General features: G+C 39.1%; 1 protein-coding gene across 1 annotated transcript in view; it reads right to left on the reverse strand.

Moving 5' to 3' along the window:
- Window positions 1-10,091: 10,091 nt before the first annotated feature.
- Window positions 10,092-16,296, reverse strand: part of OSTM1 (osteoclastogenesis associated transmembrane protein 1) — a 39,803-nt gene continuing 33,598 nt past the window's right edge. The window contains exon 6 of the mRNA XM_030882900.3: window positions 10,092-12,909. Coding sequence (XP_030738760.1) covers window positions 12,854-12,909 — 56 coding nt within the window. The 3' untranslated portion in view covers window positions 10,092-12,853. The remainder of the gene's footprint in view (window positions 12,910-16,296) is intronic.

Genomic DNA, 16,296 nt, shown 5'->3' on the forward strand with positions numbered 1-16,296 from the left:
CACCTCTGGAGGCAGTCCCTTTATTACAGTCTCCCCATTGTATTAAAAGTCTTACCTGTTGGGATAAATTCTGTTTCCTGTGGGGAACCTGGATGTTACACCAACTGACGCTCATTTTAATATCAAATTGTTAAAAGAGATCTCGATTTTGTAGAATATATTTCTTCACAACTTCAGTCAGAGTATTGCTTAGGAGTATGGGTGTTGGGGTCATGCAGATCTGTTATTAACTGTGTGATTCTAGGTATGCTTAATCTTTCTCTCCAAGTGTCAGTTAAGTATCTCTATGTATGTCATCCAGAAAATGGAGCTAAAAACAGTATTTAATTCATTTAGCACATAAATTGTTGTTAGGATTAAATGAGATAATGTTTATAAAGTACTTAGCCTAGCACAGCGCTTAAAAGACTGTCGATAAGTTGGAGTGCTTCTTTCTTATTACTATTTAAGTATATTTCAATTTTCAAACTGATACTGCAATTTCTCTCTATTAATTGTTCAGTGTTTCTTACTTGTGAAACTAAAAGCCAAACACATTATAAAACATTATTATTAGTTTACCAATATGGATATTGAATGCTCAAGGGATTTGCACTGGTTTAAGATTAAGGACCAATAGCAGAGAAAGAAGGGAGTTCAAAAGCCTTGGCCTTGGTTACTTTTAGGAAGTAGCATTGTTCCTACCAACCCCCAAAACGACTGCCCAGCTTTTCACGCTTTTCACTCCAGGCTATCACACACCCAGCCCTTCCTGGGTGATATGACACTTTCCCTTGTCCTTTAGTACAAAATAGAATTCCTCTGCTCATCTGCTCCACCTGAAATATACTAAATCAATTGGTATTGGTTTAATTGTGAATGACCAAAATCTCAAGACAATAGTAGCTTAAGCAACATGGAAGTTTATTCCTCCTTCACATAAAATCTGAGTGGGCAGGCCTGAGTTGGTAGGGTGCTCCATGGTGTCAAGGACTCAGGCTTGTTACTCTGCTATGCATGGCCCTTGTCCTTTTCTTTCAAGATGGAGCTCCAGCCATCACAGCCACTTTCCAAGCAGCAGGATGGAGAAAGGGGAGAAAGATAAAGGGCCTTGTGAAATAATAGAAAATATATATTGGTCTCTGCCTCCCAGGTCCAGGCACAGAGATCCTAAAACCCTTGTAATTTCCTAAGTGATAAGGGCACTAGGAGCATCTTTTGTTCTAATATTTGGCCTTTGACCCCAGTTCCTGACACAGAGCTCCTAAAGCCCTTGGAATTTTGGATGATAGGAATTTTGTTATTCTAATGAGGCAACTCTTGGTGGGCTCTTGAATAGCTTCAGGATGGGGGCTGGTAACCAGAAAGACCAATCCATGATTAGAAGCTTGTAACTTCAATCCCACCCCTATCCTCCGGGAAGGTCTGGAAAGGGGCTGATGATTGAGTTAATAATTGATCATACAAAGCCTTTATAAAAATCCCCAAAGTATCGGGGGTTTGGAGAATTTCCAGGCTGGTAAACACATCCACATGTGGGGAGGGTGACAGACCCCAACTCCACAGAGACAGAAGCTCCTGTACTCAGGACCCGTCTGGACCTCTCCTCGTCATCTGGCTGTTCATCCGTATCCTCTACCACATCCTTAATTACATAATAAACTGGTAACTGTGTTTCCCTGAGTTCTTTGAGCCATTCACAAGGAGAGAGTCATGGGAACCCCAATTACAGCCAGTCAGTCAGAAGTATAGGTGAAAAGCTGAAACTTGTGATTGACATCTGAAGTGGGGGTGGGACCTGCGGCTATCTCCAGGTAGTGTCAGAGTGGAGTTAGATTGTAGGACACCCAGCCGGTGCCAGAGAGTTGCTCGATGTGTCAAACCCCACACACCTGGCAGCAGAGGTGAAGTGTAGTAGTAGTGTGAGAGGAAAGGAGGAACATGGGAACTCACCTACACCAGTTCTCTCTTAAAACAAGCGTCCTAGAAGTTGCCATTCAACACTCCTGCCGTGAGCCTGTGGGCCACTAACCTCAGTTGGATGCCGCTCCTCTCCCCCACATCAGGGAGGCTGGGAAATGTCTTTATCCTGAGAAGTCAGGCATCCAGTGCAAACTTCTATAGCTATGGAAGAAATGAAGAGCAACCACTGAGGGCAACAAGCAACCTCTGGTAAAGACATCTTCCTCTCTACTGCTCTCCTTCCTCACCAATAGGAAAAGAAGGCAAGGAGATTTTTTTTAAAAAACCAGTGCCATCTTGACAGTAGAAGAGGGCATTTAATAGTGGTTTTCAGCTTCTCAGAAGAGGTACGGTGTGAAACTAAAAGAAAACCAGAGGGACTTCCCCGGTGGTCCAGTGGTTAAGACTCCACGCTTCGACTGCAGGGGCCACGGGTTTGCTCCCTGGTCGAGGAACTAAGATCCTGCATGCTGCTGTGGCGAGGCCAGAAAAAACAACAAAAACGAAACAGAACTGTCTCATTCTGCCCCACCTTGAACTCTGCTCAGAGCCTGGTTTCCAAACATGAGCAATCAGTAGACTTTGTCTTAGACCGTTGCCACTGCCCAAACATACCAAGCAGTATTTGTGCTCTTTACCCAGAGCACAAATCTGGGTAAAGATAGCATTGACTGTAACTGGAATTACAGAATACATTTCATATCTGAGAGGTGGAGACAGCCTGCCACGCGGCATGCAGGACCTTAGCTCCCCAACCAGGGATGGCCCAGCCAATCATAGCACCTCATTCTCCTGGGCACAGTGATTGGTCCAGCTGAAGGGCTGAAGGGCATGTGCCCCAGTCTGGGCCAATTAGAGCCCTTTTCTGAGACTAGTTTGGGGCTGGAGGAGAAGGGGTCTTGCTTTTTGGAAGTATGTCAGTGGGGACTGCCGGCAGCCATATTTTTTTCCACTACATGAAGAACACCTGTCTGCAGTAGGAAAGAATGAAGACAATATAGACAAATGGGTAGAGGGCACAGGTGGCAACCTCCCTGCAGTTCCTCAGTCCAGTCAAACCCAAAGCTAGATCAATTTCTGGACTTCCCAGTTAGGTAATCCAATAAATCTCCTTTAATGCTTAAGCTAGTCTGAGTTGGATTTCTGTCACTTGTACAAGTCTGAACTAAAAAAAAAAAGTAAAAGAAAAGTTAAACAACATGCTCTTTCTATTAGAAATACACTTAATAAACTTCTATGAGTCCACAGTAAATTCAACGAGACAAATGCTTAAGCAGGTTGGTATCTAAGAAATATTCGTTAGCATACTACGGACAAATCAAAGGTGTTTAGGAGAATGTTGAGGAAGTCAGTTTTGCTCATTTTTGCTGTCTTCCTTCTTACACTGGCAGTTTTTGCTTTTGAAATTGTAAGAAGAAAAACAATGAGTCAGTCAACAGAGAAGGGATAGAGAGGTAGTAAAAGGAGGTATGGGAACAGAGTGATGGAGAAGGGAATAGTGAGAGATGGCACGGAGTATCAGAGCTTCCTGCCTGGGAGTCAGGGGACCTGGGTCACAGCCCTGGCTCTGCCACTACTGCTCCATCTGCTTGGGTGAACCACTTTGACTAGTTGTAATTTCTACACCTGAGAAATAAGGAGGCCTGGAATAGAGGTGATTAAGGTCCATCTTGGCTCTAATAGTCGATCCTTCTAGTATATCCTTATTTCTAGCAGGAAAATGAAGGACGCAAGGGAGTAGCATGCATCACTGTTGGAGTCACTGCTGTCAAGAGCATGACCTCAGGTTTCCCAAGAGGTCTAGCTCAGAAGGCAGCTGTTCCAATACCCCCAAACCAGCCTCAGATCATCCCAGGAAACTGAGGCTCTGGCTTTTCCCTGGAAGGGTCAAAACTTGGTCAACAATTATTGGGCTGGGGGTAGAGGTATATCCAAGACAGAGCTCCTTGTTTATAATTCATTAAAGAATTCATCAGACGCCCTGGGCAGACAGGGCAGAACCCACCTAATTGCCTTCTTCTCTCCCCACCCTCTTCCTGCCCACTGAGGAATCCTGATCCATATTAGATCCTATCCAGAGGAGCATGCTGGAACTCATCCAACATAGCAAGTGCAGCCTGCCCAGCAGAGTCCTGAGCAAACCAGTTTCACACAGGAAAATTCAATTGCCTGCTATTGTCACAGCCAGGGAGGCAGGGGAGGAGCACTCCTACCCATCACAGCAATTTTTTTTTTTTTTTTTTTTTTTTTTTTTGCGGTACGCGGGCCTCTTACTGTTGTGGCCTCTCCCGTTGCGGAGCACAGGCTCTGGACGCGCAGGCTCAGCGGCCATGGCTCACGGGCCCAGCCGCTCCGCGGCATGTGGGATCTTCCCAGACTGGGGCACGAACCCATGTCCCCTGCATCGGCAGGCGGACTCTCAACCACTGCGCCACCAGGGAAGCCCCCCATCACAGCAATTTAAGTAGGAGGAGAGATGAGAATGGGAAGAAGTGATGAATAAACACGGGGAAAGAAAGCTCTACAGAAGTGTGCTCCTGCTCAAAAGTTGGGGTTGAAGGGTAGTGTCTGAGAAGAAAGGAGTTTTCTTCTAGCTCTTTTAAACCATTTTCCCCATTTCAGCCAAAATAGCCAGCAAGAAGTTTCTCAGTTCTTACAGTGCTGACGAGTAAGACTTAGCTTAGCACAGAGCAGGTGCTTAATAAATCTTTATTGAATGAATAAGTAAGTGAATGGACGGAAAAATCTGTTGGTCACCATACTGACTCTCTTTGACGAACCACAAAAATGGAATATGCTCCACGGAAGAGACGGCATGACGAGGATGGGGCTCCTTGCAGGCTTAGCTGAGGCTAATGGTCCCCTCTCCAGACTATCCAGGCAGAGTCTGACGGGTCTGATGGGTCACATCACACAGAGGGTTATTTCCTTCAGTCAAGGAGCAATTACTGGGCCCTTCTTTTGGGTTCAGGACCATATAGACGTTAGTCCCTGACTTCTGAGACCTTGCAGTCTAACTGAAGAGATAGTCTTAGCCCATACAGAACAATGATATGAATCATATAAATCACTAAATAAGCGGTCTTAAGTAATGTAGGGAGAATTATAATTGCAATTAGAGTCCAAAGAAAAGAGAGATGAGTGGGGCTCGAACAGTCTAGAAAGATCCATTAAAGTGGGATTTGACCTTGACGCAGAGAACAGACAAATGTGCATTCACTTGGGGAAAACTTGGGTTAATTTTCTGGACTCTGATTCCACCTGAGTCACAATGCTACTTTCCAGATGCATAGTCAAGTCCCCTTCCAACTTCCCTTCCACAGTCTGCATGGCAGGCGAGGTTTTCATCACCATTAGAGCAGAGGGGGGCTTCACAAAGAGCAGTGTAATCTGAGTGCTGATGAGGCCAACAGGTTTGATTCTGAAGATTGTTATTGCTGCCAGGCTATAACCTAGACATATAAATGTACTGCTTCAAATGTTCCATCAGGAGAATCGGCTGGGGAGCACTAATCCTAAGTGAAACCATCTTGATTACAAAGGAAGGAATGACAACACCATATTGCTTAACTGCTGAACCTTACAATGAAACACAAAGTGGCATTAACGTTCTCTGCCTGTAAGGCTGCAGTTTAAGCAGTTAATCTTATTTTAGTTGAATGGCATGTTCATTACAGCAAATAAGTAGGTAATGTGTGGGATTACTGAAAGGAAAGATAAATTAAACCAGTTATGGTTATAATGTTGATTTTATTTTAACTGTCTGATTTAACTTGGTATTTTTCAAGAGTCAGATCTAATATACACTCATTTAGCAGAGATTAAGCAGATGGGACTCTTGCCCAGAAAAGGTATTATATGCAACTTAAGATGCTACTTTTAAGGGCAGCAATCCAGGACACTCGATACTGGCTCTAGCCTGGAATCTTCAGTGCTTAAACTGGAGGGGTCCTGAATGGTAAGATAGCACTTCTCTCTTTCCATTAAATAGTTATGTTTTCACCATTTATGCTTTTCAAGGGCAGCTGAAGGACTTTTCTTCAAGGTCTCAAACATCCTTCTGTGTGGACCTGCTACAAAACAGTGTGTAGCTCAGGAATGTATTTTATCTTGTTTACATGTGCTTTCTTCACACAAGTGTTACCCTGACTCCAAAAACCCTTCATTGAACTACAGGTACAAGAGGAAAAAGAGGTATAGTCCCTGAACTGGAAAGGATTACAATCTAGTCAGGAGAGGAGGGATAATAATCTCAAACATAAGGAACCTAGGAGACAATGTGAGAGGGTGTCTAATCAAGTGCCGAATTGCATAGTGCAATTGAGCAGAGTATGGAGTACTAGATACTGGGCGCTGCACTGGAGGCTCTTCATATACCTAATCTCATTTAATTTGCACAATAATCTTGTGAGGCCAGTATTATTACCTCCTATTTGTCCAAGGAAGGGGAAGTAAATTGCCTGTCCAAGGAAGGGAAAAAGCAGGAGTTGAAACCCAGGTCTAATTCTAAAGGCCTCGTTTTTTCCTTTATGACAAGCTGCTTTCTTAAATATGAAGAGTCAAGAGCAGAAGAAAATCATAAAAGATGTCATGAAAGGAGTGGAATTGGATCTGAGTCAGAATACACCTTCAATCCAACTTAAAAACAAAAAAATTGTTTACCAGTACCCACTTGACAATCAATTTTACTTCCAGAAACAGCCTAAAGAAATAACCTTCTTTCCACATAATACAACGACCTTAAAACATTTTAACTCCAAGAATCCTCTTTTGATTTTTATGCCATTGTTATGTGTTTTCATTATATATATGTTAATCCCACAGGGCATTATTGTTGTATAGTCAATAATTATTCAGATTTATTTATCTATTTTATCCTTCTTGTGCCTTTGGGTTTCCACCTAAGTTCATTTTATTTCTGCCTGAAGAACAATCTTTAGTATTCCCTTTAATGCAGGCCTTGCTTGTGATAATTCTCTCAGACTTTATGCCCAGATATGCCTTATTCCTCTTTCAATTTGAAGAACACATTTTTGCTGGGCATAGAATCCTAGATTGTCAGTTACTTTCTTTCAGCACTTTGAAAATACTCCGTTTACCTTCCCGCTTTCATTATTTCTCTTGAGAAACTAACAATAAGTTTAATTATTGCTCTCATGAAGGTAATGTCTTTTTTCTCTAGCTGTATGTATGTATGATTCTCTCCTTGGTTTTCATTTACTATGAATGTGACTAGGTTTTTGGGTTTGTTTTAAATCCTTTTTGGGCTTCTTAACTTGTGACAATGTTTTTCACCAGTTTGGGAATATTCTCAGCTATTATCTTTTCAAAAATTGTTTCTGTTCCATTTTTCTCTCTCCTTTGCTTCAGGGACTCTAAATACACTTATATTAAATCTTCTCACGATATCCCCTATATCTCTTACACACCCCACCCCCATTTGTATTTACAAACTTTTTTCTCTGCAGGTTTCCTTCTGGAGATATTCTTCTAATTTATTCTTAATCATCTCTTCAACCATGTCTTATTGGTTATAAAACCCTTCCACTGAGTTCATTTCAGCTACTATATTTTTGGTTTGGGATTTAGTTCCTATTTATGTTTTCCATCATTATCAACCTTGCTTTTTTTGTTTCATCTCTTTACCCATTAAACAAATTGCACAGCAATTTGCTGTCAAGAAAAAACTTGACAACAGAGAAGCAATCAATGAGCTCCAGTCCCACTTAGGATATAGAAAAACAAGAAGTTCTGCTCCAACAAACTATGTTTCTTTGGGCAGAGTACAGAAGGAAGAGTAGCAGCCAAAACAGTAAGAGGAAAAACCCGAAATTTTAACAAATGCTTAAAGACAAAGTATGGGCCAGTGTGACAGCTTAGAATCTCCAGGAGGCACAGATACAAGAAGAGTCTGCCCTCACTTGCCAGCTCTTTTCTATAGGCCTCCACTGGGTGTTCATAAGAAAAATGGGGGATAGATCAGGAAAACTGAAAGAGCCACCCTTTGGTGACACAGGCATGCAGATAACAACCATCTGGCGCTGGGGTAAAGGCATGAAACCCATGTTCTTTTATACAAAGAAAGAGCCATTTGCCACTAGTGGAGTGGTACAAAACCTTCCTGTTCCCTGGTTCCAGGAAAAGGCTGTGGTAGAGAAGTTGAAGGAAGAAGCATCAGATGCTAGAGGGGGGTAGGAAACCCACCTGTGACCAGGATCCTGCCCTAATGCAAAGCATTAGGTCTGCTGCCAGTGAGAGAGGGACAGGAAACTTACTCTCATTTAAGAACTGTCCCCTCCCATTATAATGCAGAGTCTGACTGCCATGGGGAGAAGGAGGTGCACCTATAAAGCTCAAGAGCCCGGGGCCTGCATGAGACTGAGGCTAGCGGGGAAAACACTGCCTGCCCCAACCACAAAACTTGCTCAAAGAAACAAGCAACAGATCCCTAGAGCTAAGGGAGGGGCAGGACTTGTAGAGATTCCACTTGTAGTACAGTTGTGCAGTCTGCTGAAAGCAAGAGGGTGAAGCAGGGACACTGAGAAAAACTCCCTGGCATTCTAGGCCACTCACTAAACACAAAGTAGCAGCAGTTCACCACTGGATGAATTTTAAAGCTGTGGTATATTGAAGGTTACAATATCAACAATAAAACCCAAGCCCAGATCAACTACTACTGAGAGTTACTTGGTACCCCCACACTAATGGCCCAAGAGAAGGAGAGGTGTGCCCACTGTATGTATAAATACTATTTACCTCAGTTTCTACTGTTCTTTTACATGCAATGTCTGACATTCAATCAAAAATTATAAGGGCTTCCCTGGTGGCACAGTGGTTGAGAGTCCGCCTGCCGATGCAGGGGACACGGGTTCGTGCCCCAGTCCGGGAGGATCCACGTGCCGTGGAGCGGCTGGGCCCGAGAGCCATGGCCACTGAGCCTGCGCGTCCGGAGCCTGTGCTCCACAGCAGGAGAGGCCACAGCGGTGAGAGGCCCGTGTACTGCAAAAAAAAAAAAATTATAAGACATTAAAAAGCAAGAGAAAAAAATGACAATGATCCACTGTCAAGAGATAAAGTAGTTAACAGAACTAAATCCAGAGATGACCTAGATATTGACACTATCCAACAGGAATTTAAAATAACTGTGATTAAAATGCTAAGGGATCTAGTGGAATGAGTGGACAGCATACAAAAACAGAGAATTTCAGCAGAGAGATAGAAACTATAAAAAAGAGTTAAATGGAAACCCTGGGAATAAAAATACAGTATCAAGAGATGAAGAATCATTTTGACAGGCTTATTAGTAGACTGGACACAGCACAAGAAAGAATCAGTGAACCTAAAGTAGGTCAATAGAAATGATGCACATTGAAACATAAAAGTAAAAGAGAGTGAATAAAACAGAAGAGTGCATCCAACAGAGCTGTGGGACAATATCAAATGGTCTAACATAAATCTAATTGGAGTCCCAGAAGGAGAAGAGAGAGAGAGTACAGGACAGAAGAATATTTGATGGTATAATGGATGAGAATTTTCCAAAATTAATGATATACAACCAAAAAATCCAAGAGGCTCAGAGAATCCCAAGCAGAATAAATACAAAGATAAACATACCAAGACACATCATAGTAAAACTGTTGAAAATTGGAAGTTAAGAGGAAATCTTGAAGGCAGTCAGAAAATAAAAATGTTACATAGAGAAGAACAAATATAAGAATCACAGCAGACCTGTCATCAGAAAATTTGCAAGCCAGAAGGCAATAGTGATTTCTTTAAGGTACAGTTGACCCTTGAACAACATGTCTTTGAAATGTGCAGGTCTACTCATACACAGATTCTTTTTCAACATATATACAAAAATATATGTGTAGAACATCATGTGCAAGACTTGTATTGAAATGGATAGCCTATCCCTACATAGGCACAGGGTGAGTGATATTTAACATAACGTTAATGATATTAGTTTTCTTACTGTTTTATAACTTTGCTTTCAAAGAATTACGTAACTGTACAGTATGCCTCTCTCTTTCATAATTGGAGAAACTGTGTATCAGCCTATCATCACAGGGAAGTGTTTTTTAAAAATATATAATTATGTTTCCAATACTGTATCATGAATATGACTGCAATAATGCATGCCATAAAAATTTTATGCATGCCATAAAAATTTTATAACAATTCATTCATTAGTGAGCAGGCTAGGCTACCATGAAGCAATTGTATTGATTATCCTAGGCTACCATAAAGCAATCATATAGCTGCTTCTTCATTATCAATGCATGAATTGTTATACCTGTAAATAAACTGAATTTCTTTTTCACGTTATCTCTTCATTTCTGATGTCTAGTGTTAGTAATACGTATAACATCTACAGTATTTTGCATCATATAAGACAATACTGATGTAGGTACTGAGAGACAATTCATCTTGTAAACAGATGACATAAACTTATAATATCGATAAATACAGTACAGTACTGTAAACATATTTTTCTTCCTTATGATTTTCTTAATAACATTTTTTCTGTAGCTTACTTTATTGTAAGAATACAGCAATATGGACTTCCCTGGTGGCGCAGTGGTTAAGAATCCACCTGCCAATGCAGGGGACACGGGTTCGAGCCCTGGTCCAGGAAGATCCCACATGCCGCAGAGCAACTAAGCCCATGCGCCACAGCTACTGAGCCTGCACTCTAGAGCCCACGTGCCACAACAACTGAAGCCCACGCGCCTAGAGCCCATGCTCTGAAACAAAGAGAAGCCACCGCAATGAGAAGCCCGCGCACCTCAACGACGAGTAGCCTCCACTCGCCACGACTAGAGAAAGCCTGCGTGCAGCAACAAAGCCCCAATGCAGCCAATAAATAAATAAATAATAAAAATAAAATATAGCACTTTAATTTCCTTAAGCTACTTTGTTTATTTCAAAGTGCCAAAAAACTAAAGGTGTTCTGGTGCACACACATATGCTGTGAATCTAAGAATTCAGAACTATGCAAAGAACTTTTCAATACGACTTTACAAGTGAAATATTTACACACTTTACTGGTAGTGCTTAATGCTTATTTTTGAAATCTATTGCTGATGCTCCTCTAAAGAGCAATGACTCAACCAGAAAAATATTAAAGGCTGCCTTTTCTTTTGTAAAGTGCTTATTAGCAACCATATCCAAAAGCAATGGTTTTCAGAAATACATGATATTAAAAGGTGCTCAAAGAGTCACCTCTTACAGAATCAAATATGCCATTTTGTAACTTTGTACATGTAAACTGATTTTATCTGCATTAATGAAAGATTGCTTTCAATGGCCCTCAACCATATGCTTCAAATCAAGACAGTGCTATTAGCATCAGCAGCATGAACAGTAACAGCAGAATAAACCCCAGCACATTTTAAATGGATCACAGCAGACTAGAAAAACTGTAACAGCTTTTGGATACGTTGCATATCCAAGGATGAGGCTTCTCTTTCACTCTGCATATATGGTAAACATTTTAAAAAATAATAAAAACACTTTCTTGTCTCTCTGTAAGAGCATTTTACAGTGTATAAAAGGATTCAGATTCTTGTACCAATTAAGCAAACTGTTTTTCTATATAAAGTAGGCTTTATATTAAAGAAAGAAAGAAGGAAAGAAAGAGAAAAGAAAGCCTATTTCCACCAAGACAGCTAGAAGGAATTAACAAGTGAAACACCTAATGCTAAAAACCTGAGGGAAAAAAATGTGAACAATTCTGAAATGAAGCTTTTTTGAAAGGTTGATATAAACATTCCAAAAAGGAATTTGTTTTCGAGTGTGAAGTATCTGACTTCATTTCAATCATATATCACTTTTATCTGATTTAAATAATTTAGAAAAAAAATAAGCATCATCTTAACTGAACTACTTTCTGTATCAGATTCTCTTTCTGACTCATGCCCCCCAGTACGAACCATTCAATACTCTTATAGTGAGCATCCCTTCAGGTCCCTGTCTATTTTCTGAATCTTAAAAGCTTTTTTACTCCTCCTTTTTTTTCCCCTCCAAAACTCCCCATATATCCCAAGAAAAAATTCCTATTAAAAAATCATAATTTAAATACATTGTGACAATGTTACATTTGATTTAAAGTGGTAATAAATTATAAATTGCCAAATAATATAATTCACAATGCAAATCCCTGGTATAAAAAGAATCCATCTTGCCCTGAATATAATAAAGCAGTCCAGTGATTTCAAATTACTTATGAAATAAAGGCAAAAATAAGGTGTAAAACACTATTTATAAAAGTTAAGTAAGAAACCAGTTACCATAAATCTTTTTACAAAGATAAATGTAATGGGCCTTTCCATTTCTAAAAATTTGGGGGGAGGTTTGTAACTAGTGGTTTCAAAAATGACTTTAAGGAAACCAGAGATTGAATTACATATTATTTGTAATATATGACATATTAAATATATGTGACAATAATACTGCAATGGTGAGAAACTTAAATTAATCTTTGGACTTGCTACTTTTCGGCAAGTAAATTTTTTTCAAAGTCTTTGCTATAACTGATTAATTTTTAAATGTTAGTTCTCAAAAACTTTGCTACTAGAGATACTATGTTAACTAAGGAGATACTGGAAGTCTCAAATAGTAACAATATGCCTACAAAATAAAACAAGATTGTTCTTGCATCTTTTGTTAGTATAACAAATACACTTTAAAATAGACAACATTGCTATGCCTGTAAATTAAAAATACCCAAACCTTTAAAAAGGGGGTGGAACAGGAAAGAAAAATTGAAAATTCTTATTTAAAAATAAATCTGAAGTCCTTGCATTTCTTAAGAACTTGACTTGTCAAATCACGGTTTATCTTCTTTTGGACCAAGCTGTGTCTTCCACCATTCATCCATGGGATATGATGTCAATTCTCCATTCTGTAGGTTTCAGTGTGAATTTTCTTGAATGTTTGCAAAGCTGGTACTGGACTTGAGACGTTTGGCTAAATAAATCAAAAGTATTATATTTTAACTTAAATTTAATTCTCTAAACATAATTATTCATTATTTTATGTAAACTATAGTATTCATCTATTAATTCCATGTTTGAATCTGAATAGATTCAATCTTATAAGAATTAAACCTAAATCTATTTTTTTCTACCAACCTCAAAAGATATAACTTTGCTAGAAGCTGCACATGATTTTGTTAGAAGCAGTGCCAAATAAAACAGATGTAATTTATATCATCCTGAACAATACAGTCTTAAATATGTAATAAAAATGAAAGTACTCTACTTTAAAAATGGAAGTGCTGTAAAGTATAATAATAAAATTATATATTTGAAAGTCTAATCTAGAAATCCAAATCTAAATTTCTCTTAAAAGAATTCAGTAAAAGAACTCTGTAATGTTTAAAAAAAAAAAACAAACATTCAAATGGCTTACAAAGAAAAGTGAGTTGGATATTACACACATGTGCACAAACATATATGGCAACTAATAAAATATGTACAATCAGTTTTGATCATGATGCTAAAGGGACTGAGTCATTAGAGTTAATAAAGAAAATCATGGCTATTTGGCTTGGTAATATGTTTTGTTCTTTAGTTAAACATGAATGTTTCTCATGTTCCAGAAATTAAAAACAATCATGCCATAGTGAAAGTATCTTACATTGGATAACTAGGAATCTCTCTACTTCAGAGGTTCTCAACACTAGAATAGAGGTTATGATTTAGAAGGTCTGCAATGGGATTCAGACATTTAATTTTTGTTTTTGTGTTTTGAAAGCTCTGCAGACAATTCTGATACGTGGCCAAGGATGAGAACCACTGTTCTAGTTTCTATCAGGGTCTCCCCTGACAACTGTAAGTAGAAGATGACAACATGGCTTCCTGGACCAGTGCATTGTTTCAGCCTAAACTTAAAAAGCAACTTAAACTAAAAAACAGCCTAAACTGAAAGTCTACTTCTTAAGCCTTCAGTGGATCTGGGAAGCAAACTAAATCAAAAGGGTTTTTTGTTTTAAACGTTGTTTAAAACTATTAAAAGTAATCTAGTTTCTAATTACCAAATTCATTAAACTAACCAGGTAGCGATACAACTTCCTTGCTTCCTTATTCTCTATCTGATAAATCCCTACATCCTCCAAAATTCTACTCCAGGGATCTTCTAATGGTGAATTCCAACACCCCAAATGCAGAGTTCGTCTTCTATGCCTCTGTGGTCCAACCACACTGTATGCACTTCTACTACATTTGTTGTAATGATTGGATTATGGCCGGTATGTTCTTTGAGGGCATCTATTGTGCTTTGTTCCTTTTTAAATCCCTAATTCCTACCATAGGACTTGATGAATGGTAGCATAAAGAAAATGGTAGCATAAAGAAAAGTAAATTAAAATTTCCATGAGGTATCAGCACAAGAACTATTTGCTTACACTAGCACTTCCTTAAGTTCATCATTTAATTCGTAAACAATGCTTCTATGAAACATTAATAGGTATTATGCAAAGGTCCTATTGTCAAGTTTGGGGGATGTAATCTCAGAGGCCTTAATTTATATTCAGGTACATTACGAAGCTCATGAAAAGGAATTTCACAGGACTAGTATTTTAAGGAACTCACTCTAGGAGTTGCTAACATTAAGTACAATGTTCTTTTATTCAACGAATATTTTGGAGTATCTACTATGGGCCAGGTACTTTCTAGATGCTGGTGATATAGTGGTGAGCAACATAAACAAAATCCTTTTTCTGATGGAACTTACAGTTGAGTCAGGGTAGACAAACAAATGAGGTAGAAAATAAGTGGAAAAGTTAATTGGAATAGACTAAATAGTGATTAAATGCTATTAAAGAAAGATGATACAGAAGAATTTTAAAAAGGGTGTATTCTTAGGTTGGGGGGGTCATAAAAGTTCTCTTTGTGTCAGTAACCTTTGACCTAAGACCTGGATGACAAGGAGCCAGTCAAGGAAAGCAGGGAGGGAAAAATACAAGAACCTCGGAAAGAGGACAGTGTGAATGAGCTTGGTGTTTGAGAGGAGCAGAAAGAAGGCTGGACTGCCTACATACAGCATCATGAGAAAGGAGAGGGGTAGACACAGGAGTTTAGGAAGGCAGATGGGGACCAGGTCACATGCAGATTGGAGAGCAGACCTTGGAATAAGTCTGTATTTTATTCTAGGTGCGACGGGTACACGGGAAGGGTTTCAAATGGGAGAGGAGCACGTGGTAAAATTTGTGTTTAAAAATTTACTCTAGCTACTATACGGACAATGGATTGTAGTGGGTCAACAAGTAGAAGTAGGGATACCAGTTAAGGGACCTTTGCCTTAGTGCTGGTGAGAGACGGTGATGGCCTGGGCTAAGGTATTACCAGTGGGGATAGAGAAAAGATAATTTAAGATATATTTTTGGAAATAGAGCTGGCAGTACTTGCTGATGAATTGAAAAGGGGTAGCGGAGGGAATAAGGGAATGGGGAAAGAAAAGAAGAGAAAAAGTTAAGAAATTGAAAGATATTAAAAGAAATTAAACGACAAAAGGATTTGTGGCTTATACAAGCAGATGGATGGTAATGACTTTTATTGTGAAAACAAACGAACAAAAACACTGATCAGAAGTACTATATATCTTCTGTAGAGTTAAATAGATTTGCAAAGCAAATAAGATGCTAAACTTTAAAAGTACCCCAAGCCCTGAAAAATAAAGTTTCTCAACAGTGAGGTCCCTGCAATATTTTGTTATTACCCTAAAGAAGCACTTTTAGGCCCGAGTTATTACATATTTACAGAATGCTGGCAATCTTCAAAATACTTTACTAAATACACCCATGATAAAGACTCTCTCCTCTAGTAGCTAGCCTTTTGAGGTGACAAGACATTACAAATTCAATGTAAACTGATCTACAAGCAATCTGTTTTTTTTTTAAGTTAGATATATTAGACGTGAAGTTAGATAAATCATGAAAAAAATGCCAGAAAGAAATTTACAAGGGAAAGAATTTTTATATCATAGGTTCCTAAACTAGGAATAATATTTAAGAGAAAAAAAGCCTGACTTTTTTTTTCTCCTGAAAACATTCTTTTTTAAAAAAACTAAAATTACTAAGGGATAAGCCCATACTTTCATTCTGATAATAAACAAGAAACCTATGAGATTTGGAGGTCACTTTTCTTTGGCTAGTTGGGACCTTCTAGTTAGTGTTTTTTTCTGCTCTGCCCTATTTGATGGGGAGAAAGGAAAGGAATGAACACATACTGAGCACATGCTATATGTCAAGTAACTTTCTTGCAACTACAATTCCAATTTGTTCATAAACAAATTGTCTGTGTGTAAGCTACAGTTTCTCCCTGCCTGCTACTTGTTTGGTGGTTCTGTCATGGG

Source organism: Globicephala melas, chromosome 14 (genome assembly GCF_963455315.2).
Source record: "Globicephala melas chromosome 14, mGloMel1.2, whole genome shotgun sequence".
NCBI classification, from domain to species: Eukaryota; Metazoa; Chordata; class Mammalia; order Artiodactyla; family Delphinidae; genus Globicephala; species Globicephala melas.